The 27988-nt window shown below is 34.8% G+C and overlaps 1 protein-coding gene across 1 annotated transcript in view; it reads left to right on the top strand.

Annotated features, from left to right (window-relative positions):
- Positions 1-27988, top strand: part of LOC145680683 (synaptotagmin-17-like) — a 734886-nt gene that overhangs the window by 581610 nt on the left and 125288 nt on the right. Inside the window, exon 5 of the mRNA XM_081751574.1 lies at positions 4774-4879. Coding sequence (XP_081607700.1) covers positions 4774-4879 — 106 coding nt within the window. The remainder of the gene's footprint in view (positions 1-4773; positions 4880-27988) is intronic.

Genomic DNA, 27988 nt, shown 5'->3' with positions numbered 1-27988 from the left:
ATTACGTAGCCAAAATCCACTGGTAAAATCCTCACACTTAAAGAATAAAAACAGTCCATATAAACATAGGGCGAAAAATGTTGTTTCAAAGATATGAGATGCCGAAATTGAGAAAATTGTAACTTCGAGGCTGCCTAGCTCGAAAATTATGAGGTTCCGAAACAGTTACATTTTTCTTAAATGTCTAATTATTATTTTAATTTTCATTTTCCGAACTGGGTGTTAACCAATTCATTGTTTTCATCTTGTTAACTTACAACGTTACAAACTGCTTGCCTGTGTCATTTTCCTTTAAGAAGAGGTTCAGAGAATAGGTAAACTTCTGGAGAAAATAATATTCAATAATATTTCATGTATAAAGACACTATTTTATCCAACGCACAACATGGTTTCTTTAAAGGTAAATCTACTGAGACAGTCATTTTTGTTGTCTTGAAACCTGTAGGAAGTTGTTGGATGATAAAGAATTATGTATAGGAATACATTTAGATCTAAAAATAGCCTTTGAATTAGTAAATCATAATGTATTACTAGAAAAGCTCACATTTCTATTTCTTTCCTTTTTAAACATAAATACAAAGATATCATTGCCACGGACTTGATAAATGCAAAAGGTGCACAATCGTACTCTTCAATTTCAATCTCTTTATCTTACTATGGCGGGCTGCCGATTCGTCCGGCTGCTCCTTTGTATTTCGCGAATATAGGAAACGTCTCAACGTAATACGCAATTTTTAATTTTTCGTCATTTGGCACGCTTTTATCCATACCTTTGTCCAAGAAGGGCATAGTGAAATAAATTGTTTTAATTTTTTTTAAATTCCAGACATAAAATTGATGCAAAACGATACAAAATACCATCACCGACTTCATAAGAATGTTTGATTTCGTAATTCTAAAGAGAAACCAGCATTATCTCAATATTTTTGTGCCTTAAAATTCTGGTCCTACTCTACTATACTTTCACCCTACCCCCAAAATTAAGAAATTTGTTTAATTCATTTTAATTTTCCTACACTTCGCGCCCCAATTATTTTACAAAACCATGTGTTTCAAAGAAATAAAATCGTAAAATAATCACAAAACATCAAACACTGTGCAGTAAGATTGATAAATATTACAACTTTATTGTGCTTTCCGCAGACTCCTAGCAGATTACAACTACTAGGCAGTAAGACCATCGGCCTACCTACGTCACAAAATACGACGTTGCCTTATTCACTTCGTGGTTAAAAACTATACAGAAGGCCATGCTATAGAATATTATATTAAAGACTGCCACACAATATTTCATTAATGAATTTTTAAAAAATAAATCCTCCTAATGAAATTAAATTGAGGGTCACATCGACCAACTGTAAGTACCAACGTTCCTATAGTTTACCAGTAAAAAAAAAAAAAACTCGTAGCTGCTGCCGCTAGGCACGTGCATAGTATGCCTAATGGTAAGTCCGCGACTGTCAAATTATACGGAACCCATATGTTTACTACCGAAATCTATATGGAGCATATGCTATCCATATGTTACATACGCACTGCTTTTTTTCCTTCTTAGGTCTTACATCATGCCACTGCAGGATATTTGACATCTAACAGAACGTATGTTACAACGTCAGGTATATGTTATATACGTCCATCTGTATGTGAGTTCTTTCTTTCATACAGAAAATAGAAATACGTATAGATGGATCACTTATGGAAAGTATTATAAAGCATACGTTTTCAGTTAGACGTTTGCTACAAGATGTTACGTATAGTCGTACGTTAAGTCCAAAAACTACAGAATTTACGCATGTAATCTACGTTTTTACGTATTCCACATTTTATTTTCTCTGTGCATATTGGTTTTTCTGAACTACTCGAAAACGTTGCAATGCGTGTTGTTTCTATTGAGTAGTTTATATACTCAGTTCCTTAACATTATATACCAAGTTCCCTTAGTTTCATCTCCCTAAATTGGTGTCTTCTCACTTGAGTACATTCCCATTTGCGTACATGTCAAAATCCTTCCCAGATGCAATGAAATGTTATGATTTAAAAGTGAGATAAGAATTCCCATTTGCGTACAAGTTCAATAGCTAGTACTATTTCTGTGATTTTTTGTTAGTTTTCGAGCAGAGGGGGATATGGAATCTAAATAAAGGTTGCGTTTCGAGTAGCACCCACACCGAATAAGAGTCCCTGAATAGGTTCATTTTGCAGGCCAGCACGACCTTCTTTATTGACGGCACATTTAAAAGCTACAACAAAGTTTTCTCCCAAAACTTTTTTTAAATTCATGCAGATATGGGAAGTTCAATAGTAAGATAAAGTAATTACCCTTGATTATGTGTTACGGATTTGGCGGTTAATGAACAGGTCATAGTATAGATAGTATTTTATAAATATGTTTTGACCAAAATAGCAACCTGGACATTGTCTATGACAGAAATAAATAATAATTCACTTGTGTAATTAACTAATAGTTCCATAATATTCTTAATTTTTATTGTTTCTTTTCCGTCAGCGTTCAAAAGTTACTGAATGCGAATGGCATTTTTAAAATCTTCATATCTCTGCGGCGAACCTTAAAAATAGTGCACAAATCTCACACGTGTTCTAAACGCTATACTTTGAGCGGTAACGAGGTTTGTCGAGGTTTTTAGGTCCGCTAGCCCTAGTCTGTCTTCATCTGTCTTCGTCGCTTCACCTGGAATTTGTTTATTGTACTAAATCATTTTTTTCTGCTAGAAACGGTAACGAGGTGATCATGACTGCGGCCATTGTCATGCAACAAAAATAGGCTTTGCCATTGAAAACGATAGCCTTAACAATGTTCTTGGAGGGCCTAAACCTAAGAAGTTACTATTGCTTGCCTCATGTATATACGGAACATTTAAAATAAATTGTATATTAATAAAATACAGTCTATTAATGATTAGAATATCATTATTTTAAGTTTGATGTATATATATCTGGATAGGCTTAGCCTTATATAAGACCCTACGTCTATGATAATAAGGTTAATTAGTGAACCTAGAATAATCCATATGTAATAACTGTATGTATGTTTATGTATATATTTGAAAGTACCATGTCCAATTTTGTTATACGACGATAAATTGATGCGACAAATTATGATTATGATTATAGTTACACACACGTGCGGAAGGAAAAGTACATATATAAAACAGTTTTAGTAAAAAAAATTCTTAAAAATAAAACAATGGAATAGAGATAATAGGTAAGAGTAGAGGACTGGCATGCGATCCAATTTGTTTGCTTTGATGGAATGAAAGAAAATATCATTTTGTAAAATGGTGCTTCTTCTGTACAAGAGAACGAAACATGATACTCTTCAGCTTGGAAACATTTACCTTTCATCCTCTTTGAGTACATGGAAATAGTCACGGTGGGACTTGAGTTCTCTAAAACTAAGAAACAACTCTACGGTTTCTTTCCTCACTAAAGAGGAAAGTTGCTACGTTCATGAGATTTTAAGAAATCCCACGAGATGTACTTTCTTTAAAATATAAAGATTATAAGACTACGTTTTAAAGTACACTTTATTCAAATTTAGATATTTAGCATAGAAAAATATGTACAAGTATATAATTAATAAAGTTAATATTATTTAATAGTTAGTTCAGTGTGAATAACTAGCCAATTCAGACAATTTTAAATTGTTATTTCTCAATCCAATATTTATTTTGAGTGAAGTGAAATATAAGGAATGATCTTTAAATAAAATTTAGTTACTTTGAATATCAGAAAACAACATATATGTGCGTTACGTAGTAGGATTATTTTTAAGGGGACAGTGAGGAACCCATTAAATCTTGCTAAGTTTCATACTTCCTCAACGTATAGTTTAATATGATAACTTTTACTTTGTATATGTGCATTAGTTCTGTTTTACGTGTTTGTTATTTTATGAGATATGATTTGATTTGAATTTAGCGTCCCTTTTAGCAGCGAGGCTATATGAGACGTGAATCTACAGCTCAACATGGTATCCGAACCACATGAACTCCCACCGGTAATCCAATCCGGCCTCCTGTGCCAAAGGCGCGTACGCTATCCACATAACCACAAGGGAGCTCTCTCTTCTGAGAGAGATGGAACATAGATCAATATCGGCTTTGGTGGCTCAAGTCAATTTGAATAAGCACAGACGCATAAAAATCCAGCAGTCCACTTGAATGCAGTACGAGAGTTAAGCGTTTTTGAAAATAAAGATATTCTACAACTTGACAGTACATTTAGGTGTAATATTAAGTACAATGATCAATTTGGGAAAATTAGACACATGTTTTCTCAAATAATATTGAAAATGATAGCATGCACCTTGATGCTATTAAAAAGAAAATAAGATGTTGATTATGTTGGAATAATAGAGGACAAAACTATAGACATTACTTCTATTTTCCAAGTGGTAATAGTATTCCGATGTGTATTACAATGCAGTAAATCAGTTGAATGGTTTTGGAATTTAACAAGTTAAAATCGTCAAGGTGAGGGTGTATGAGATAGGGAAAATAGCTGGATCTAAGTTGATGAGTGCACACCCATCTGGCTTCATCATTACCCACCACTTGGCTTTACCTCCACCGTCTCACGTGGCCTGTCCCATATTGGGGTTAGCCTTTATCTGTTTCGAAATTATATATGTCCTTGTAACTTTTCATAGTATTTAAGTAATTGAATTCTTCCATACTTTGATTATATCTCTCCCCAACTTTGTTGTCAAATAACTAATATAATATTTCTTTTTTTTTTTTCTTTGCACTGAAGTTCCTTATGTTCGTGTTTCTCTCGTGGTGTCAGGGAAACACTTGAAATCCAAAAAGACGTCTATAAAGAAGAATACATTAGATCCAGTTTTCAACGAAAGTTTTAGGTAAGTACAAATAGTTATATATATAAAAAAGTAAAGCTTATCTATGTTCTAATTATAAAAAGAACATAAGCTTATCTATATATGTATTAAATTATTTTATAATGTTTCATCATCTAGCATATATTTATTTTAAAAAAAACATTATAACGGACAATGACCTAGACAGTTTTCTTATCCTTACACATATATATGTTGCACACCAAAGTACGTTTCAAACTTTCGCGACACCCGTGCACGTGATTGTTTTCCTAGATGCCAAAAAAGCATACACACAAAAACACATACATTTTTTTTTTAAAATAATGGAACGACTATGAGGTACAAAACTCACAAGCAATTTACGTAAGACTCTTCAATAGAAACATATTAAGTAGTTACATATCAAGTCGATTTGGCGGTAAATTTTTATTTTCTTCTAATGGTAATTTCTTTGCGGTAGATCTTTGGTGACATTAAAAATTTCACGACACATCTGGTATGTATTCCCGACACTCAATGCATTGAGACACAGCGGGTTGAGAAACGCTGATTTAGTGTATGTCATATCAGAAATTATGTGTAACCAGTTGAATCACTTCGCAATATTCCAACTTTCCGATATTCTAGTATTCTATTCAATCAAACTCCCTGAGACAAAACTTGATTGAGTTAAATTAGCCACATCATCCTTTTCAACAAAGCTAAACTATCTTGCAAAGAACTAGCGCCATTACCAATGGTAAAAGTGCCCGCGCTTGGTTAAATTTCTAATTGCGCTTTTTACAGGTCTATTCATTTGAGGACGCGGAATTCAATAAAAGTACACGGCGAGAAAAAAAATGCCCTGTAATATGCGTGTGTGCTACAGGTAACTTCCGAACCAAGTGAACAACAGTATTAAACACCATACAGCAACCATAGATACATTTGTCGGACACCTACGTACCCATCCATGACTGTAGTGATAAGACTACCTTCTGGAGAGTGTAGGTAGTGCATTGCAAATTAGCTGTACGTACAGCAGGACATTAAGTATAAGAAACAAATTGGTGGTGTGAGCTGGAATCGAACCAGGGATCCCAGATGCCAGAGTTGCGTGCTCTGCCTCTGAGTCACCGCAGCTTAAAGTAAAGAAACAAGTAATTATAGTATAATAGTTTATTTGATGAGAGATTCACTGAAGCAGCGATTCTCAACTCTTTTAACTTACGATACATTTTACTGAACGTTGTTTGATATTTTTATAATAATAATAATAATAATAATAATAATAATAATAATAATAATAATAATAATAATAATAATAATAATAATAATAATAATAATAATAATAATAATAATAACTATTATTATTATTATTATTATTATTATTATTATTATTATTATTATTATTATTATTATTATTATTATTATTATTATTATTATTATTATTATTATTATTATTCTGAAACCTATTAACTTTTATAATGACTCTATATAGCACAGAGCATTAGCATTATTGTTGCCGCTGGAAGTGTGGACTGGTAGAGTCTGTCTCGATTTTAACTAATTATTATTAAATTCTTCATGATTTTTAAATTCTAAAATTTCGCGACACATATTAAGGAACTGCGTGACACACTAGTGTCGCGACACATGTTCCGTGCCGGTAAGAACTGAAAGGAATGGAGGAAGAGGCAGACGTCAAAGAAAAAAATGACGTCTTACCGGCACGAAACCTTTCCACCATGAAATCTTTCAGTTTAACGTCCCACGGTTATTACCTTTAGGTTAAGAGAGATGATGAATGACAGGTGAATGGTGGTGAAAGAATTAGTAGAATGAGAATTGTGGGAGAAAACGAGTACCCTGAGAAAATCCATTGACACGATGTTGTCAACCACAAATATACTTAGCCGGTGATCGAACCACAGATGCCACGCATGAGAGGTACGAATTCTACCACTAAGCCACCGTTCCCTCTTACTGACGTCAAATATTTTGCACAGGCCACAATAGGGGGTCTACGTCAAGTATGGATGTTTTCTTCGTACTCCTGTCCAATCATGCTTTCTCGTTCTTTATCAATCCGTCTGTATGGTTCTTTTTTGTGTGTGATATTATGTATTCGCCTTAGATAGTATATGTCCTGTTCACACATATATCGAATGTGCCAATAGAATATTGATAAAAGCCCACATTTACTGCAGCTGTATGTTGGAAGATACTTCCTATTATGGGTGTTGAATACACATAATATATAATTCTGAGCACCTTCGTGGATAAGCAGTTAGCGTACGCGCCTTTGACGTGGAGACCCGGGTTCGATTCCCGGCGGAAGATCATGTGGTTCGGATTCCACGTTAACCAGTAGGTCCCGTCTCATACAGCCTCGCTGCTGAAAGAGACATTAAACTCAAAATCAACTCAACACAATATATGATTGAGAGCATGGGCGCCCGAGCCCCCTCCCTGGCTCACGAGAATGTATTAAATTTCTTAAGATTTTCTTAATACAAATAAAAAATACCATACGTAATATAGCAACCAGGGAATGAGCCCCTCTAGAAGATTTTCTTCGGGCGCCCATGATTGAAAGCAGATACGTTTGAGCGGAAATTGTGTATTGTCCTTATAAAAGCGTTTTCTCCAAACAAGACACGATCCCCATCTCTCTGTGTTAAACATATCCATCCATGGGGCTATGAGAAAAATGATTTGAATATTAGAATGTAAATTTGCTTATGTCCAAACATTATTGGCAATATTTTTAATATTGAACGACAGCTACACACGTAAATATAATTCCTGTATAATTCTGATTCAGTGTTTCTTCTATACATGTTTTTGGGTGTACTGCCCCTCGGAACTCCGAGAGTGCGCCCCCACCCCCAAGAAGGATAAACTAAAATGTCATTAATAATAATAATAATAATAATAATAATAATAATAATAATAATAATAATAATAATAATAATAATAATAGAATAGTACCGTGTGAAAATAATATGTACCCCTCCGAATACTAAGTGTGCCCCCTCCGGAACACTTTTTTTCTAAAAGAAATAGTGTTCAGATTTATAAATGAGAAATATTTAGCAGAAAGTATTAAAAACGTAATAACCTGGAAGATTTGCCGAGAGAATGTAATTATACTTCAGTTAGTTAATTATGCGCATGTGCTCATATTCTTGTAATTATGGTTAATCACTTCTTTATATTCTGATAGCTTTAAACTGCATAATTACCTTAATGTTGGCGCCCTTGTGCTCCTGTTCATAAGAAGAGCCTAATACATGTGGCTATTAACACAGCACCACAGTTGACCCTTCTTATATTTTTCTTGTTCAAACGAACTACTGTTATTATTATTTTATTATTTTGTTTCTTTTTATAGGTTTCTACTTTTATATTTTTGTGGTGTACCTAATAGACCAAGTCTTTTTTTACACTTAGTACTTTGTTTTACATTTTAAACTTGTATTATTTTTAAAATTATTTACTATAGAAAGGAACGAGAAGCTAATTCCTAAAAAGTTTAAGCATTTAGTAGTATAATATATTTATGGAGTTTCATTTTTATGATCAATAATAGCTATCTGAGAAATAAGGAAATTTGAATCTAACTTTAAGGTAATTTTCTTACCTCATGGGCGGATATCCATGACAGTAATTCCATAAGAGTCCGTGTATTCAAGTTAGTACAAAAAACGCGATTAGAAATTTATCCAACCGTGGGCATTTTTATCATTAGAATAAGCAATAGCTCTTTCATTTACCTCAATTCAAACACTAACTTTTTTCCTCTCAGCCCTTGATTTCGCAGAAAAAACATTGAATTATTTAAAGATATTATCAATACTGGTTCATTCCCACGAGATTCACAAAGATCAATAATTTCCCATTTCTCTCCCTGCTATTCATTTTCTCATTTCTCCGTGCTATTTGCACAATCCACTTCAAGTTCCTGTGAGTGACAGTTTCGTAAATATCTGATTAAGAAAAAAAAGTACCGGAGAGCAGATTTCTTGTCGTTATGACTAGCTTTAGAACAGTTTAGCGTATGAATAGAAGCACCGTCCAGCACAAATGTGTTCCCGATACTGAATTTGACAATTAATGACAGATTCATATTTTTGAGAGCCACAAAATTTCGGTCTCAACAAACGATGGCTCAAACGAAACTTTCGAAAAAGGCATACATATAATGTGATAGTTCATGTTTGAAAGTACTATAGAGTCAACTGTACAATTGTATATATGTTCTTATCTGCGTAATTTGACACCAGAAAGAAACAACATCTAATGATTAATTCTTTATCACATGCCTAACACAAACTCTATCCGTTTCATCACTTCGGAAGTAACGAAAAGAATCTGGAGCAACCGATTCAGATTAATCGTCATGATTTTAAACTAAAACGTTTGAATTTGCTGTATTTTAAAGTGCGTATTTACATTGCACAGGTATTTTACACTGTTAGATTGGATAGTGTCATGATTAAAAGTACAATGCTGTATTATTTTTCTTTCTTTCGTGTGGGTATTAGCCGCTGCATTGACTTATTAATGTCGGAACTTACAAACAATTGGTGACATCGAATTGCTTTTGACATTATTAGCCCGTTAAAACGAAGAATGATTATATATTATAGTGTAAAGCATTATTTTCAATTTTTAAAAAAGTGAAAAAAGCATAACAAGCCTCTAGAAAAAAATATAATTTATTTTGTCTCTATTTTGAGCACTATTGTGCGCACCTGCTTGCTTCAAGTAATTTTACATTAAATTAGTATATATCATGTACAAGTATATTGTATCCCCTGATACACACAGTCTATTTCTTGGTTTGTTGTTTTATAATTTCGTTAAAGTAATCGTCGTGATTTGAAGTGGAAAATAGAAATGAAAAAGCAAATCACCACACAAATTAATACATTCCGATATTAGAAGAACTACCTATAAAGTGCGAAACTATTGAAAAGAAAGGAAAAAAGTGGACTCACATTAAATTTAATAAAACAACTGACACAGCTGTGTACACGGTAGTTAGAATTGTGAAAATTGTTTAAAATTGGCCCATTTTATTTAACCATACTATTCAAAGTATATGCGTTACATTCACACTGTAGACCAGTGGCGTAGGAAAGGGGCTGACGCGATTAAGCCTACCCCCTCTTAGTATAGTGATATCAAAAACTGATTCTGCTAGTATGCAATGTATTGTATTTGTGATCCTCTATAATAGAACCTTTCTTATCAGAAGTATTGTATAATTATTTTAAAAACAAAACTTAGTTCTACTTCCCAGAAGTTCGCTTTAACTCTACATAAGATTTTAACAAATTGGCTATGTACTGAATTCTTCTTCTTTTAGGGGGAGTGGGTCTTTCTCGTCAGCATAAATATCAAAATGTAACGTTGCTAATAAGAACATCAACAGAGAAGCAGGTTGCTCAAGTTATTTTTTTTTAAATTTATAGACCTACTTAGCTCAATTATTGTTAACACACGTAACTTCGTAGAGCGTGATTGCTGGTTTTACTCCCAATTGAACCACTAATCTAACATTTTCTGGTGTTAACCCATCATTCTGAAGTCCGCGGTAGCTCAGTGGTAGAGCGTTTTCCTTTCGTGCTTGGAATCTCTGGTTTTTGGTTCGACTCACACGAAGTAGAACCGTTCCTCTGTTTTCTCCCACTTTCTTCATTCCACCATTTCACCTCCCTTAATGGGTCGTAAAACTGAAAGATTTCATTTCATTTTTATATATCACGAGACAATTGGGAAACTATGTGAATTTTAAGAAGTAGCGAACTCAGATCCAGAAAATCAAAAATAATGACACTTGAGAGCTGATGCACTGACCATGCATCTCCACGTTGAACGTGCTACATCCGGATAGCCATAGCTTTTCGTAGGTTGTAGCAGTAGTGATTTGAGTACTTCTTTCTATCTGTTAACTAATTTTATCAATATTTCTAACCTGTATGACTATAAAGAAAACTAAAAAAGAATGAGGTCTGTTACCTATTGTCATAGCATATATATAGGACCGGATTTAGGAGGTTGCAAAGGTGTACGTACACCCCTTTTTCGTTGTAAATATACGCTATCTAAAAAGAGAGATGCTAGCACTGGAAATACCAACACTTTCCGAAACTTTCTGCCATCATGTTTCCATTTGAGGCTTAAAAGAAAGCAGAATTTCGCAAAAACAATAGTTTAAGTCGATTTTCAAAAGGTTGAAGAAAATGGATTCAACACGCAAAACAACTTAGCATTTGTCAAGTAGGGAAGAAAACAGAGGCCAGGAGGAGAGAAGAACTTTTTTTTTTCTTGCATAACACTAGCGACTGTCTTTAAAATACTTTTCTGAGTTCCATGCGTCAATGTTGTCAGGGATAAAGAACATTGTCACATGTCACTTTGAAGTGTCCCAGTGTGATTGGTTATTTTTGTAGTTACTGGTGCACTCCCTCCCCCTCAGACAATTGTGGATCCGGCCCTCTCTCTCTCTCTCTTTATATATATATATATATATATATATATATATATATATATATATATATATATAAGTCATATGTTTATCTGCGTTTGGCAGTTTATTAGCCCCATCATGCTTTTCTGGGTCCTTCACTGTTATATAAAAATTAATGTTTTTGATATTATTTAATATTCTTATTATATGCTATTTAATATTCTCTAAGTTCTGTTTTCATATGAATCCATGTACATGCTTTAGTGTTTCATTCTATGTCAAATAATTTAACCCATTCAGCAAAAGACTTAAAGTACACACGACTGATTCTATTAAATTTGACTTGGTTCAGGATGTCCTTTTGATTTTTTCTTGAAAAAACCTCTTATGAAAGAATCTAAATTAAAATCAGTACTTCTGGTAATCCTGCCACTTGAGTGACGTTACTTGTAAACAAGGAAATTAGTTCATAACTCTTTCCTGCACGCAAAGATAAATCAAAATAAATATCCTTAATTTACCCTCAGAAAAGAAAAAATATATGAGGACTACTTGGTATAGTGAAAGGGGTTACTGGGGGTCGATCAGAATTCCACTGTACTGTATGGTGCAATTTTCAAAACACAGTATTTCATTTATTTAAATATACAACGAGATAACACTGACTCGCCCACCCACTCATCATGAGGGGGCCGCGCTGGTTCAGTGGTAGAGCGTTCACTTCCCGTTTCCTTCCACTTTCTTCATTTCACCGTTTCGTTCATTTCTCATCATCACCTCCTCCTTTAGCCTAGCGGGCATAACCGTACAAAACTTAAAGATTTCATTTTCATTTCCCACTCATCACGTCAGACAGACAATTAGACCCTGCTTCCTGGGTAGAGGTCCTCAATAACAAAGGATTTTGCGAAATCTCATTTGGAAGGGGAGGAAAATAGGGGGGAGTTCACTAAGATGTCTATATCTCGGAGTATGTTCTCTTGCAGACACGACATTTGGTATTTAGACCTTTCGTTTAAACTAATTAAGCACGTGTCTCAATATTTTTGGGTATTTGATCTAAAAGGTAACATTTGTAATACTTGAAAAGCTTTAAATTCAAATTGTTAATTAATTCAAATGACATAGGCTACTTTATCTAATATTTTAAGACATGCAACTTCTGTGTGTCTGTTCTTTATTATTTTGTTCTCAGCTTTATAGGAGGTGATATTTATTGCTATAGATATTTTCTATTAATATTCATTATCAATAGTAAACCATTATTCGAAAATAATACTGAATAATAAAAGAAAATTAACAAAATGGTATATTATCTGTTGCATGGCGAGTTTCCAAATCAGGATTACATTAAACTCCATTTGAGGGGTGCCCCATCAAAAACTTTAGGTCTGTGCCTTTTTCTGAGGAGCAGCCCAGTGTAGTCCAGCACATCTTGGTTTGCCCTTCCCCGGACAAAATTTGCTGGAACAACTTTTCCTACAAGTCACAACAGAGTAGCAATCTTGTAACTAGCAGTCTTGGTATGTCTATCAATTGAGTGGCAGAAGACATTAGACTTGTCATCTGAGAGTTTGTTTAAGTGTTGTCAAGATCTATGCACGAAACCTGTTCCAAATTGTTCATTAGTCGTAACTGCGGCTGAGTGATAGACCTGCTACTTCTTGTGCGTGGGATCCTTGGTTCGATTCCACCTCCTGTCAAGTGGGCTTTGCAGTGGACTAACGCATCGTGCGTGAATTGTTTCGGGCTTCTCCCGTTTCCACCCATTTTTTCATTCCACCATTAGCATTCATCCCATTTAAGTCTCAGTTAGTCCAGGTGCAGAATCGTGGGACGTTAAGCTAAAAAAACTAATAAATCACATTTGCCATATGGATGAATAGACTGTCGTTACTGGATGATGCTTTATTTTATTCTGATTTTACTCTTATTCTGATTTCTTTGTATTAAGACTATGTAGCAATTTAGAGGTTAAAATACTCCGAAGAGAAAAAAAAAATGTTTGCTCATACAAATTAAGTGGCTGCGGAATGAGATATGCATGGAAATAGTTTAACACTATCTATGTTTAGTCCTCTTTTTATTGTAACTAGTAACAGAAAAAAATATATATATAACAACAAGAAGATAAATAGGTAATACTCATGAAAAATGTTCTTTGGCTGTAATTCAATTTTCGCTTAGATTTTAACAATTTCAATTTTAAATTTCCACAACACTAAATATAGAATGTCTTTCATAGGTTAGTTTAATTTAATAATTAATTTCACTTCGAAAGTTCCTTTAAATAAGTTCAGTCAACAGCCATTAAAGCTTATTGAAGCTAACCGACTAACACATGTTCGCTCGAGTTTTACAAAAAAATTCTTAAATACCAAAATTACCTTAGTTGAGCTACTAGCACAAAAGAAACATATATGAATACACAAGACATATATAATAAGCACATTAAATATTAATAGACACTAGTTATAGACATGAGGACTAAGAAATGTAATTTAAATATATATATCATGGCACGAAAGAAGCAAGAAATCACGTAAATTCTTTTCTCTCCTAATATCTAATTTGCCAAACGCATCGCCTGAAAAGTTATTTCTATTAAGAATCAAACCTGATTTACAAAATAGCATGCTTTAGAGTAATTTCGTTGCCGAAAAATCATGTAAATTCATGATTGTAGAGGAGAGTCATTGCCACCACGTTCTTCAACATAGTTCAGAAACCACAATGGCGGTCATTCCTTCTGCATCAAGGAAGAAGGTTTACAATTCAGAGAACCGCCACTAGAGGCGCTCACATTACAGGTGAGCGTAAATGTCCTCATTCTATAACCCATCAAGTTTCTAATATTAATTTACAATATTTTCATTTATGTGTCGATTACGTTACATAAAAATTCCCTGTCCCCGCTAAAATATATATGTATAAATACATATATATTTTGGACTACAGAAGTTAATCGGCACATAAAGGATAATAGACTATGACCATTGCAAAAATAAAAAAAAAATATAATACATACAGTAATTCCAGCGACGACCACTTACAACTTATGGACACAACACTTATGGATGAAATACCGCGGTATTATGATAAGATGATACACTCTTTCACATCTCACTACACTAAGACACTATACACTTCACTGCCAGATATCTGGAAAATACAAAAATGAAAAACACACAAAATAACTGTACAGAATATTATTGTTACATTTTAAAAAGATTTTTTTCTCCTTTTATTTCATTTTTTTTTTCTATTACATTCTACGTTTGGCTTACTGAATTATAAGGCTTAACGTGATTAACATTTCTCTTTATGATACGCTTAGGATTTGCAACCTCTTGCAACCACAATGTATTTAAATTAGGTTTGCTCAAAACTTTAAAGGGACCTTCGAATAAAGGACTTAACTTAGGAGTAAAATGTTTAATAATTGAGGCCTTTTGGAACTTCTTTACCAAAACTAATTGATCTCTATGATAATTTGGCAAGTCTCTGGTTTTAGAGTAACATTTCTGCTTCCTCTTCCAAGATAGATCAATATTTTCAACAAGTTTCGCCATTTTCTCTTCTTTATCAGGAGTACCATCTAGTTCTTCCAAATTTAATTCCCATAGAACATCCAAGGGTGAGGACAATATTACGACCAAGATAGATCTCCGCCGGCTCAAATCCAGTAGATTCTGAGACACACATGTTGAGCGTATACTGTATTTTCTTGATGTATTGGGCCCAATCTGATTGATGCTCATTAACATACGTTCTCAGAATGTTCTTAATCGATCGAATCTGTCTCTCCGCCTGGTTGCTGCTAGGTGAGTAGGGAGCTGTAGTTATGTCCTGAATACCAAGGCTAAAAAGATGTTGCTTCATGTAGAAACTTGTGAAGATCTGTGCACGATCGTGGACAACTTTATTAGGAATTCCCAGAAGAAAGTAAAGGTTTTCCAGCTTACTGCAAATAACCTTGGAGTTTAAAGATCTTAGTGGTTCAATCATCACAAACCTGGATGCAGCGTCACAAACAATAAATAGATGCCTAAACGGTCCTGAGTTTGGGAACGGCCCGGCGGTATCAAAATACCAGCAGTGGTTAGGTCTGGTTGTTTTCCGGGAGTAATAAACACCCTGTTTCTTCCTATTACCATCCTTGCACGTCTGACATCGCAAGCATCCTTGGACGTACTTCCTAACGTCGAGGAATAAGTTCTTCCAACTGCATCTTTGGGCAATCTTGGCTGCTGTCCGTGAAAAGCCGGTGTGACATCCGCCCACTTCATCCTCGTGAAAGAATTTCATGATGCTGTATTTCATGGCTTCAGGCACTAAAATCCTCCATCCTTGATTTTTCCTTCCTTTAGTTTTGACAAAAAGAATACCATCATTTATTTTGTATTTGTCAGCAAGCTGACCCTGCTTAACCTGCTCTATAATTCCTTTTATCTCTTGGTCTTCACTTTGTAACTCCTTAAGAGGACGACTGAACACAGGTGCATTCCAGAAATTTGCCAAAGATAAATTTACTGTTTGTCCTTTAAAATTTTGAATTTCGTTATATTGATCATCAAAATTATGAAATTCCACCCCATTGTTAACTCTAGACCAGAAATCTGCCAAAAAGTTCTGAGACGTTCTTAAATGAATAATTTTAAATTGAAATCGCGATATTTTTTCAATTAATGTTCCATACTTCCTCATTCTTTTGTGATTACGCAATAGCCATGTTAAGGAAGAGTTGTCAGAAAATATAGTACAAGGCTTAATCAAATACATTTCAAATTTCTGGAGCGCCAAACAGAGAGATTTAAGTTCCAATTCAAAGATGTTCTTAGACCAATCGGACTCAGGAACAGCCTTAGAAAACAAAGCTACAGGTCTTAAAAGTTTTTCCTCATCATACTGCGAAAGAATTGCAGAAGATCTTTTGAATGAACTGTCACAATGAATGACAAAAGGTTTATCCATATCAGGCACACGCAAAATTACATGATCTACAAAGGCCTGCTTTACTCGTTGCAAGGCTTCCTGCTCTTGTGGTCCCCAATGAAATTTATTTTTTACAGAACGTAATTTATGCAAAGGAGTCATAATTTCGGCGTAATCTGGTATGTATTTCTTATAATAATTAAAGTAGCCGCAAATGCGATTAACGCCCCTCCTGTTTTTAGGCTGTGGTAGATTTTGCACAGCTTCTACACGCTCGGGATCTACTCTAGAAAAGCCACCTTCAAATTCATATCCCAAAAATGTTATCTTTGTTTGAAACAGTGATAATTTCTTTTTCGACACAGTTATACCCCATTTACGCAGTCTTTCTAAAACTTCTACTAATATTTGCTTGTGTGTTTCAACATCTTTGGTGTGTATAAGAAAATCGTCACAAAACACCTCTAAGTTTTTACCTATCATATCACCAAAGATCTTGTGCATAAAGCTAGTTAAAACGAACGTACTACATCTAAACCCCATTGGGAGTTTACGATGAACAAGCAAGCGAGTGGGCGTGCAAATGGTAGTATATTTCTTGCTTTCTTCAGAGATGTTCATCTGAAAGAAACTTTTCCGAATGTCTAACCGAGAAAACAGAGTATCTTGGCCTAAGTTGGCTATAGTAGCCTCTACATGTGGGCTAGGAAAACTGGTTACCCTAACCTTCTTATTAATTTCTGAGAAGGCCACAACTAAACGTTTAGATTTATCGTTATTCGTCACCAAAAAACATGGAGACGAATAAGGAGAATAGGGAACCTCTTCTAAAACGCCCTCTTTTATTAGCTCATCAATATGGGATTCCAGTTCTTTTAATTTACTTCCTGTAACTTGGTACGGTTGTAATCTAACAGGTGTGGGATCTTCCATTTCTATCTTATAAGTAAAATCTTTAATTTCGCCTAAAGAATTCGAGATAACATCTGAATAGGAATTACATAAATTTTGAACATATTCTACCAATTCAGGATGCTTATCTTTTAAATTATCTGAAATTTCAATATTATCTACCTCATTATTTTCATTCTCGACTAAATCGTAATTTTTATTGGTGTCCTTATATAATTCCCTGGAATTGAAAACATTATTAAAACAACATAATTGATTAGGAATAGTGCTACCTGCGGTTTGTCCTTGGACTGGTTCCTCCTCCCTCCTTCCTTCCTTCCTAGGATCCTCATTCAAACTCCGTATGGTGCTACCAGGATAGTTCCTTTTCCTTTGGATAGGCGTCTTGGTTTTGGAATAGGTGGATTTTGGTTGACTAAGCACAGATTTAAACTCACTGGAAGAAATATCTGAACGTACAACGTTAGCAGGCACTAAATCTTCCCTCCAGTGTAAAGGCACTGTTAGGTTTAACGTGGTGATAATAAGTTTCTTTTGGGATATGTCTATAATAACCTTATTGTCCAAGATGAACTGATTTCCCAATAGAAGATCGAAATGGGTAGAGTTTGTTACGTAAAACCACAAGTGAAAGTCTGTATCACTAATTTTGATGGTAATTTTGACCTTTTGATGGAGCGTCACGACAGTCTCACCTATTCCCACAGTGGTGAAGTTGGTGGGTATAATGTTTACCTGTACCCTATTACGTATAAGGTTCAGAAATTTTCTACTTATCAAATTTACACAAGACGCTGAGTCCAAAATACAAGAATTTGAAACACCATCCACTGTTACTGGAATAAATAGCACTTGTTTGTCCCTTTCTAGATGATTTAACAAAGTTCGAGGTAAGAATTTTCCTTGAGATGTAACTTTGGGTAAGGAAGGACAGGAGTTCTGAAAATGTCCAGTTTGTTTGCATCTAAAGCACTTAATATTCCTTTCCATACGGGATTTTTGAGGTGAAGAGTTTTTATCCGAAAAATCCATTGGTTTAGAAAAGTTCAAAATACCTTGAGCGAATTTTACATTCCCCTTTAATTTACTATAATCATTATTATACCTGATAAAGTGGTCGCAAGATTGAGCAATGGTCATAAGCTCGGGTACAGTAGTAGGTATCTGATTTGTGAAATATTTTGCATAAATATGCGGAGGTACTAAATTGGTTACTATGTCGCAAAACACGTGATCGTCATAGTGAAGACCCAAAACATTGGCAATACTTAGTTTCTCTTGCAGGAAGGTATACATATTTTCGTGCTCTAACATAATTCTATAAAAATACTGACTCACAAATTGCGTTCTACTAATTGTAGACACGAATCTTGCAAGCAAACTAGAACAAATCTGTCCCCAATTGTTAGATATACTCAAGAAGGAATATAAGGTGCGGTTAAACTCACCACGAGTTTGTTCTAAACTCGCAACTAAAATTACCTCTACAGTCATTTCCTGACGCCTAATTATCTCGTCTAGACGAACCAAAAATATGAATGAAGAATGACTTTCAGTTCCGTCCACCACAGGTAAAGAATGAATTTGTTTCTGCAATGCGACATAGGCACTCTGGGATACATGCTTTCGAAAGTCACATGCTAAGGCGGGTCTAGCCATAGTGAAACCTAAGTTATCATTACCTAAAATAGGCCTACCAGTTTCAAGATTATTACTCAAACGATTTTGAAATATATTAGTACTCTTAATATCAGCATAGGGCTGTTGTATGTGAGTTTCTTCAGTGTCATCCCTAAGTACATCTGTGCCACGAGGCATATTAACAGTTACATGTGAATCTAAATTTTGACTTCTTTCAAAGTTAGACCTAGGAAAATGCGGGTTAGATTCAGATAATATACAACCATGAAACTGAGTTTCGGGGTAATGAATATTTCTTACATGTGATTCCTCGATTAAACCCACCTTTCTTATGCTAATTCTCTGCCCTTGCAAAATATTAGAAGTTTGAGCATGAGCACCCATTTGCATTCGAGAAAAGGTAGACATTATTTTGTGCGGTTTGAATTGATTAGCTCGTAATAAATGCGGCGCAGAATCGCACCCTGTAGTTTGAATTTCATTATAAGATGAAGAACTCCCTTCAGAATAATTACCTACACACTGATTTAAACAATTTAATGGTTCACATGCACCCCTTACTGGCACATGTTCTGTAATTGGCAGTGTGGTTTGAATTCCTATATTACAAGTACCTTCTATTTCATTTCTATGGCGGCCTTCATCCTTACCTACACTCAATTCAGATCCTTCTACCGTACTTTCATATTCAGACATGTTCTCACTATCGTCAGAAAACTCAATAAGTAAATTCTCTCGTCGTGCCATTTTCCTTTTTTTTTCAATAAATTTACCTTTTTTACAAAAATTTACCAAATTCTTTTTTATTTCCATGCACGCACAATGTGTAGCCCTTTTCACCAAAGCTATCACAAGGCGATTGCGGTTTCTGAACTTAAAATATAATTTGTATGTAGCAATTTAGAGGTTAAAATACTCCGAAGAGAAAAAAAAAAATGTTTGCTCATACAAATTAAGTGGCTGCGGAATGAGATATGCATGGAAATAGTTTAACACTATCTATGTTTAGTCCTCTTTTTATTGTAACTAGTAACAGAAAAAAATATATATATAACAACAAGAAGATAAATAGGTAATACTCATGAAAAATGTTCTTTGGCTGTAATTCAATTTTCGCTTAGATTTTAACAATTTCAATTTTAAATTTCCACAACACTAAATATAGAATGTCTTTCATAGGTTAGTTTAATTTAATAATTAATTTCACTTCGAAAGTTCCTTTAAATAAGTTCAGTCAACAGCCATTAAAGCTTATTGAAGCTAACCGACTAACACATGTTCGCTCGAGTTTTACAAAAAAATTCTTAAATACCAAAATTACCTTAGTTGAGCTACTAGCACAAAAGAAACATATATGAATACACAAGACATATATAATAAGCACATTAAATATTAATAGACACTAGTTATAGACATGAGGACTAAGAAATGTAATTTAAATATATATATCATGGCACGAAAGAAGCAAGAAATCACGTAAATTCTTTTCTCTCCTAATATCTAATTTGCCAAACGCATCGCCTGAAAAGTTATTTCTATTAAGAATCAAACCTGATTTACAAAATAGCATGCTTTAGAGTAATTTCGTTGCCGAAAAATCATGTAAATTCATGATTGTAGAGGAGAGTCATTGCCACCACGTTCTTCAACATAGTTCAGAAACCACAATGGCGGTCATTCCTTCTGCATCAAGGAAGAAGGTTTACAATTCAGAGAACCGCCACTAGAGGCGCTCACATTACAGGTGAGCGTAAATGTCCTCATTCTATAACCCATCAAGTTTCTAATATTAATTTACAATATTTTCATTTATGTGTCGATTACGTTACAACTAGTTGTCGCTCATCTCCATCAAAACATTCGGTCCGCTATACGCGGTACGTTAAAAATCGTACTTAATTAAAGTTTGCACGATCGTGCCATGTTAAGGTTAGACAGCAGAGCAGTACATGTAATGACATATATCGCGGCGATTCTACATATTTACACACAGACTTAGACGCTCTGCTTTTAAAACAAGGATTAGCGCTCTGTGTATTTTTATAGCATTGTTATTAGTCGTAAAATTTGATCAACGTGTAATGACATATCTTTTAGAGAATTATGGAAATGGAATTGAAGCAATGTAGGAGAGCAGTAGTCCATAATAATTACCAACAATTACAACAATAAATAATGCTACTTGTAACAAGTATCCATGAGCAACCAATAATTAATTACATTACTGTTGAATCGTAATAGTCGTAAAATTTCAATAATAGTTTTTACTGGAAAGAAATAATTAGCAAGTGTCCATTATGGTTACATTTCGTTAATGTTCCATTTTGCGTTTATTGGTTGTTTCAGTTGATTGAATTTAATGGATTAAAACATTCTCATTCGATGTTATAGTTTGTCTGGTCTCTGAATTTAGATTTTTCTTTCTTTTAGAATATTATGTAAAGGTCAGAACAACTGTAAAACATGATGGGATTTCCGTTTTACTGTAAATGTGTCGGTTCTATTTAAATCTCTTCTATGAAATACTTTTTTTTCTTTCTGTGCATATTATAAATCATTAAAAAAGTAAACTCACAAAAATAAACTTGACATTTTTATTTGAGTACAGAACAGTATGGTCAATCTTTTTACTTTTTTAAAAAGTTAATGCGTAAAAGCATCATTATTTCCAAAGTGGTAAGTAGGCTACATCAGTTTATTGGCAACATACCGCGAACAAGTTTGCTTATTAAAGTCGAAATCTTATCCTCAAATTAAGCAAATTATTCACACATTAAACTGATTGAAGCGTACATTAACATTGGTTTTTAAGGGAAATGAAACCATGTCATGTTGTGGAGCCAATCATTGTAAGCTAAATGTCAAAATAATAAATACAAGTGATCAATGATGTATATAAAAATTAAACTGATATTGTGTGGGATTGCGTGACGGGAAAACGGCTGAACTGCCTGAAGTTAATTTTGGAATATTGTTAGGGAAAGTAGGGGCAAGTGAGTTATATAAAGACAAATGTGTCCCTCTTTTTTTATAATAAAGTAACATTTAAAATGTGGATACGGGCTTCAACAAAAATAGTTATAGTAGTAAGTAGGATCAAGAGGTCTGATAAACTGACTGCATTTGTAAAATAATGTAACAAACTAGTAATAAAACAGTACAATAAGTGAATGCACTTGCCCCATCTAGTGGGATAAGAAAGTTCTTTAATGTTTCCTCGAACACAGAAAGTAAAATTCCTATTTAACCTATTTAACCTAGTATAGCCGTCCGACACAAAATAAATTTTAAATGAACATTCATTGTTGCATACCTTTACCTCATTGAAACTAATAAAAATGAGACATAAAAAAGTTAATAATCAAAACAAACAGAGAGAAACTCTCTAAAAATTTTATTTTCTATCGACATTTTGGAACTTAAATTCTACCGACAACTGTCACAAGCAAAACCTGCCTCATCTGGTTCATTGTCCGTGCATTCCCCCTCGTGCATCCACTGATTGCGTTCCACACGCAGTATTAACTCCTCCATATTTGTGTTGACAAAAGTTTTAGAACAGTGCAAGCATAATGTGTCGTCATTAGGTCCATATCTAAGTATTTTATGTCGCTGAGCCAAAGAAAACTGTAAAAGCAATTTGTCTTATTTAGTTAATTATCTTACAAATACTAGAATTCTTCGTATAAATCTTTATTGTAAATCTGTGCACCATGCACTATCTGCTTAACACAAATCATATTTATAATTCCACATCTACACCAAATTTCTATGCTATAAATCTTCGTTATTACACATAGCAAAAACTCACTTGAAACATCTGCACACCCTGCTTCCCTAACAACGTGCTGGCCATTCGCATATTAGCGAGCTCCTTCCGTCCAAACCTATTTCCCAACAAAAGCTTTGTCGCCTCCCTCCTTATTTGTTTATATTCAATAGAGGCCCATTTCGTCATCACTATCTGTCACTGACATCACTTCGACGTCACACTCATTCAAACTTACGCTCGCCTTTTCTACTCACCCTCACATAAACATTAGTTCGACATTACGCTCGCATCATCAGATAGATATCACGCTCACACCATTTCGATATTAAGCTTACTTATGATTTGGAACATAATCTCACGCTCACTTCGTGATGTTGAAGTTAAGTGAGACACGGTTCCGAATTCATGAACCTCACCTCATTTGCAATCATGTCCATTTTGACTCAAATGTTCAAACATATTTATATCAATATGACAAGAAACGGTTAGTTTATCTGTTAACTCTTCAATACCGGGAAAACAAACACTCAACGTTCCTCATAGGATCGAAAGCTGTCTAACGCTGAATTCTAGTCTTACGAAAGGTGTTAACAAATATACTGTATAGTACTGATTTTATAGGGGGTGGACACACTTACGCTTCCTTTTCACCTGTGCCATGTTTCCCCATTTCCCTACCTCTAACTCGTTTTTCTTTAATGTCACGTCGATTAAAATGAGTATTCTAAGAAGGGTATCGGTGGATAAAATTGTAGGAAAAAAAATAATCTCTTCCGGTACTGTCAAGTTAGGAAAATGGGGCTCAGTAAATAAAATTTCCTTCAAAAATAAGCTAATAACAATCCCAGCGTCTTTGAAAATTCAAAAATTACGGGGGAAGAGGTAATTTTCTATACTTTTTCACCATACACTGAAAGCAACGTTGTCTGTTGTTTGTGATGGTATCACAGGAAAAGGACTGGAAAGTTAGAAATAAATTTTGCAACATAGTTAACATCTACTTCTAGCTAGATTTTCGTCATGTCACTTCGATTAAAGAGTCTGTCTGAAAAGGAGTAAGTGGGTTCAATTTATGCCAAAAATAGAGTGTCTTACTGAATTTTATTATTACACTTTCATTTAAATTGTAGAGACCTGCACGGGCCTAATTTTTCGGCCCGAGCCCAATCCAGCCCGAATGTACCTAGGCCCGGCCCAGCCCAGCCCGGGCCCGAAAAAGTTTGGAGATTTTCGACCCGAACCCGGCCCGGCCCGGCCCGATAAGTTTTTTTTAAAATTCTTGGCCCAAGCCCGGCCCGGGCCCGATAAATTTTAAAAGTTTCATTTTGTAACATTTTTCACGGGTACACTTCTTCGATGTTTGCCTTTATTCTAATTATCGTTTAACGAAAGTCAATAATTATTAAAGAATTGCAATTAATCGGCCCCAGCCCAGCCCTACCTGAAGAGAAATCAGTGTCTGCCAGCCCAAGCCCGGCCCATGCAGGTCTCTAGAGAAGGGTAAAGGACTTCAAATGTTTTCCATACGCCCATTCTCCTTGTACGAAGAATATTGATCTATCAACCAATTGGTACATAAAGCCAGGGGTACCCACAAGGGGAGGCTATGACGCAAAGTGCGTCATTGAAATATTTGGGGGGGGTAAAAAATCTGTATAAATATGTTTGAGGGAGTGTAAAAATTAATTGAAAAGGTTTTTTTTCATGGAAGAACACCTACGGGTAGACAATTGGGGGGGTGCGTCATGGACATAAGGGGGGGTGGGCACCACTGATAAAGCTAATATAGTTACAAGAAAATCAGGGATTTACTGTATACACAGAAAGACATCGAAATCCATGTATTGAATATGACTTACGGTGCAGGGTCCACACAGAAAATGCTGTGGATCCTATTCGGGATTGATGCTGAGACCATGTTCACTAGAGTCACGTGCGCGTCAATTTTTTTCGGTATACAAGAGTATATATATCAATATAGGGTTATTCCATTATAAATCATCAAACAGTCCCCAGGTGACCATCTGGGATTTTGATGAAATTTGGCACACAAGTACCTACATCCTTCGTAAGAAAGTATGTAATGTTTTATTTTCCTACCGCTACCTGTTCCTGAGAAATTGACCTAGAAGTTTGGCAGTCCGCATCGTGACTTGCCGAACGCACTGGTTTTTGTAAGTTTGTAAAGAGCAAGAACTCGGTTACTAATTACGTTACATGGGTCAAACTTTTTCTGCTATAAATATACACATCGTTGTAATGCAGTAATATGTTGAAAGCGGTGTGCCCATTTTATGTTCTGATATATAAACTATCAAAATCAGCACTTTTTTACATTACCGTTTATAAAGCTCATTTTTTAACATGTCACAGATTTCCTAGATAACACGACAAATGCCTGTGTTTGTGTGCAGTACCTTACAGGGTAGTGAACTATATGCACCAGTAATGCAGAGCTGTTTACACTTTATTTACAGGATTTATGGGAAGTTAAAATTGGTATCATTGTAAAAACACCAACTTTTTGCTTATTTTCAGAGCCCTGGTTAACTAGGTTGACAGTTAAATATGAGTATGATATTTTGGATGAATATTGCTACTTATGTAGCTAATAACTTGTGTGAATTTCAAAACCCTGATGTATTTTCTTCCATTTGAAATCATCGCCTTTGTCAAAAGGTGTCGGTAGTCTTTCAGGTTTAGAACGGATATGGAGAATGGAAGTAAAGAAGTACATATACGCCAGGTAAAATCATTTACACTGATTGAGCACTTGAAAATATATATATTGTAAGACTATAAGAAGAAACAATGTGCCACATAATGAAATTAATTGTTACAAAATAATAGAATTTTGTGGTTCAAAATTACAGTTCAATATTAGTAATAAGAAATTGAGCGTTCAAATAAATAAAGAAACATGCACACAAAGTGAAAAGGAACATAATAAATCTGTGGAATAGGATAGCCCCTATAGCCTCCCCATGGAGAGGCTACTGCAATGCAGGATTCCATTATCTTTATAGTACACCACGATGCTCAGTTGTCTGGGATTTTTCCCAATGGTACCCGTGAACCTCGACCTGTATAACGAAAATGTAATTTTCGGCAAAATCCAGTAAAATAATTAGCTCTGCTTTCTGAAGTGAAGTTTTTATATTACTCATGTATGCAGCTTGAGCCTTGGCTATGTAATGGTGCCGTCTAAGACTATCAATTCCCTGAGTCAATGTGTCCCAAAACTCATTCACAGAGAGCTGTAGCATTTGTAATGTCAACCGGTCTGTGTGAACCTAGTTTTTAAATTTAACACAGTCATCGCCTTCAAGTAAGTGATGATTAAAACGTTTTACTAAATAATCTTGCACAGCCTCCTTCCTTCCACAGTTGCCACAGTACTGTAACCTACACTGTCTGTTCGTTGCATCACACACTGCAATGTTCAGCAGTGTCTTGTAGATGTGTCCTGGTCCAGGAAGGGCATCGACCATCAGTTTCATGTTTTGATGATATTGACACACACACATACAGAATGAGTGCCAGTTGCCTTAACTGTAATGCACAGCTTTGGCCTTAAGGCAGAAAACTTTGCAAACCCAATTTGAAACTGGGTTTCTGTTAGCAGAATTCAACATATGTTTCATGTATATTCGTTAGTAGTAGCCTTTTTTGAACTTGAACTTTAGCTTCATCTGTATGCACATACATACATTGTTTCATTCCAGGAGATTCTGGAACATCCATCGCTTTCATAAATGAAACTACGTTATTCACTGTTACTTTGGGAATTATTTTCCGAGGCTTCTGTTCTTGAAGTAATAGGATTCCTTTCTCATCTTAAGTTCTTTGCTCTTCGCACTAAATAATCTGAGGCCCTAAAACTCTGTGCAGCTTTTCTGATATTCCAAGTTGCAGGAGAAAGTGTTAAGATTTGGACTTTGTGTTTATAGGAAAATGTTTTGTGATACTTTTCTACAAGCTGCTGTATAAGCATAGAGAAATTAGCATACCTGTCACATGTCTTTTTAGTAGAGAAACGTAGTGCTCGGTATTCCAAGAACATCTTCTCCTGTACGAAATTTGTTATCTGCTTCACCTTTCTCTTGCTGTATCCTTGTCTGTCTCTCTTACTTACATTCTTCAGTGGTGAGCAGCCTAGAAATTTGAGAGACACGTTTAGTTGCTCCTGGTGAACAGTGTGTGGTGTGTAGCTAGGATCATACTTATCATCTCTATCACTGCTGTTTCTGGAACTGGCACATCTAACACATGTTTAGCAAAATTTCTGTTCTGGCACGAGTTTAACACGAAGTCCATTGATTTTGTCCTCATCCAGAGTGGAGAGGGACTCTTGAAGTAAAATTACTTCCATTCTCCATATCCGTTCTAAATCTGAAAGACTACTGACACCTGTTGACAAAGGCGATGATTTCAAATGGAAGAAAATACATCAGGGTTTTGAAATTCACACAAGTTATTTGTTACATAAGTAGCAATATTCATCCAAAATATCACACTCATATTCAACTGTCAACATAGTTAAATAGAGCTCTTAAAGTAAGCAAAAAATTTGTTTTCTTGCAATGATACCAACTTTAACCTCCCATAAATCCTGTAAATATAGTGTAAACTGCTCTTCATTACTGGTGCATATAGTTCACAACCCTGTAATGTACTGCACACAAACACAGGCATTTGTTGTTTTATGTAGGAAATCTGTGACATGTTAAAAAATGAACTTTATAAACGGTAATGTAAAAAAGTGCTGACTTTGATAGTTTATATACCCGAACATAAAAGGGTCATGCCACTTTCAACATATTACTTCATTACAGCGATGCATGTATTTATAGCAGAAAAAGTTTGACCTATGTAATATAATTAGTAACCGAGTTCTTGCTCATTAAAAACTTAAACAATCAGTGTGTTCGGCAAGTCATGATGCGGACTGCATCGCTTCTAAGTTAATTACTTAGGAACTGGTAGAGACAGGAGAATAAAAAGTTACAGGCTTTCTTACGAGGGATGTAGGTACCTGTGTGTCAAATTTCATCAAAATCCCTGATGGTCGACTGGGGATTTTTTTCTAATTTCGGTGATTATATATGGACTGACCCTATAATAACATAAAATATCGACAATTTCGAAGAAATAATTGCATGCATGTAAGTCTATTATACCTTACGTCTAAAAGTAATCCTGTGTTGTTGCTTAGTATCCATTAGAACTCTTTTATAAAAGGTTGCGTGACAGCATGTTCCATCAAGCAAAATTGTATTTACTAATAACTCCAAGGGACTATTTCTGTCAGCAATGACTCTTACGTATACATGCTACTGTTATCTCCTCAATAATCTGTGTCACTACATTTCAACCCAGTTCATTCAGTAGAATTCCCTGCTGGAAGTCG

This window comes from Thermobia domestica, chromosome 3, assembly GCF_964235325.1.
Source record: "Thermobia domestica chromosome 3, izTheDome1.hap1.1, whole genome shotgun sequence".
Taxonomy (NCBI): domain Eukaryota; kingdom Metazoa; phylum Arthropoda; class Insecta; order Zygentoma; family Lepismatidae; genus Thermobia; species Thermobia domestica.
Note: the sequence above shows the minus strand (reverse complement) of the source record. Positions and strands in the feature narration are given on the sequence as shown.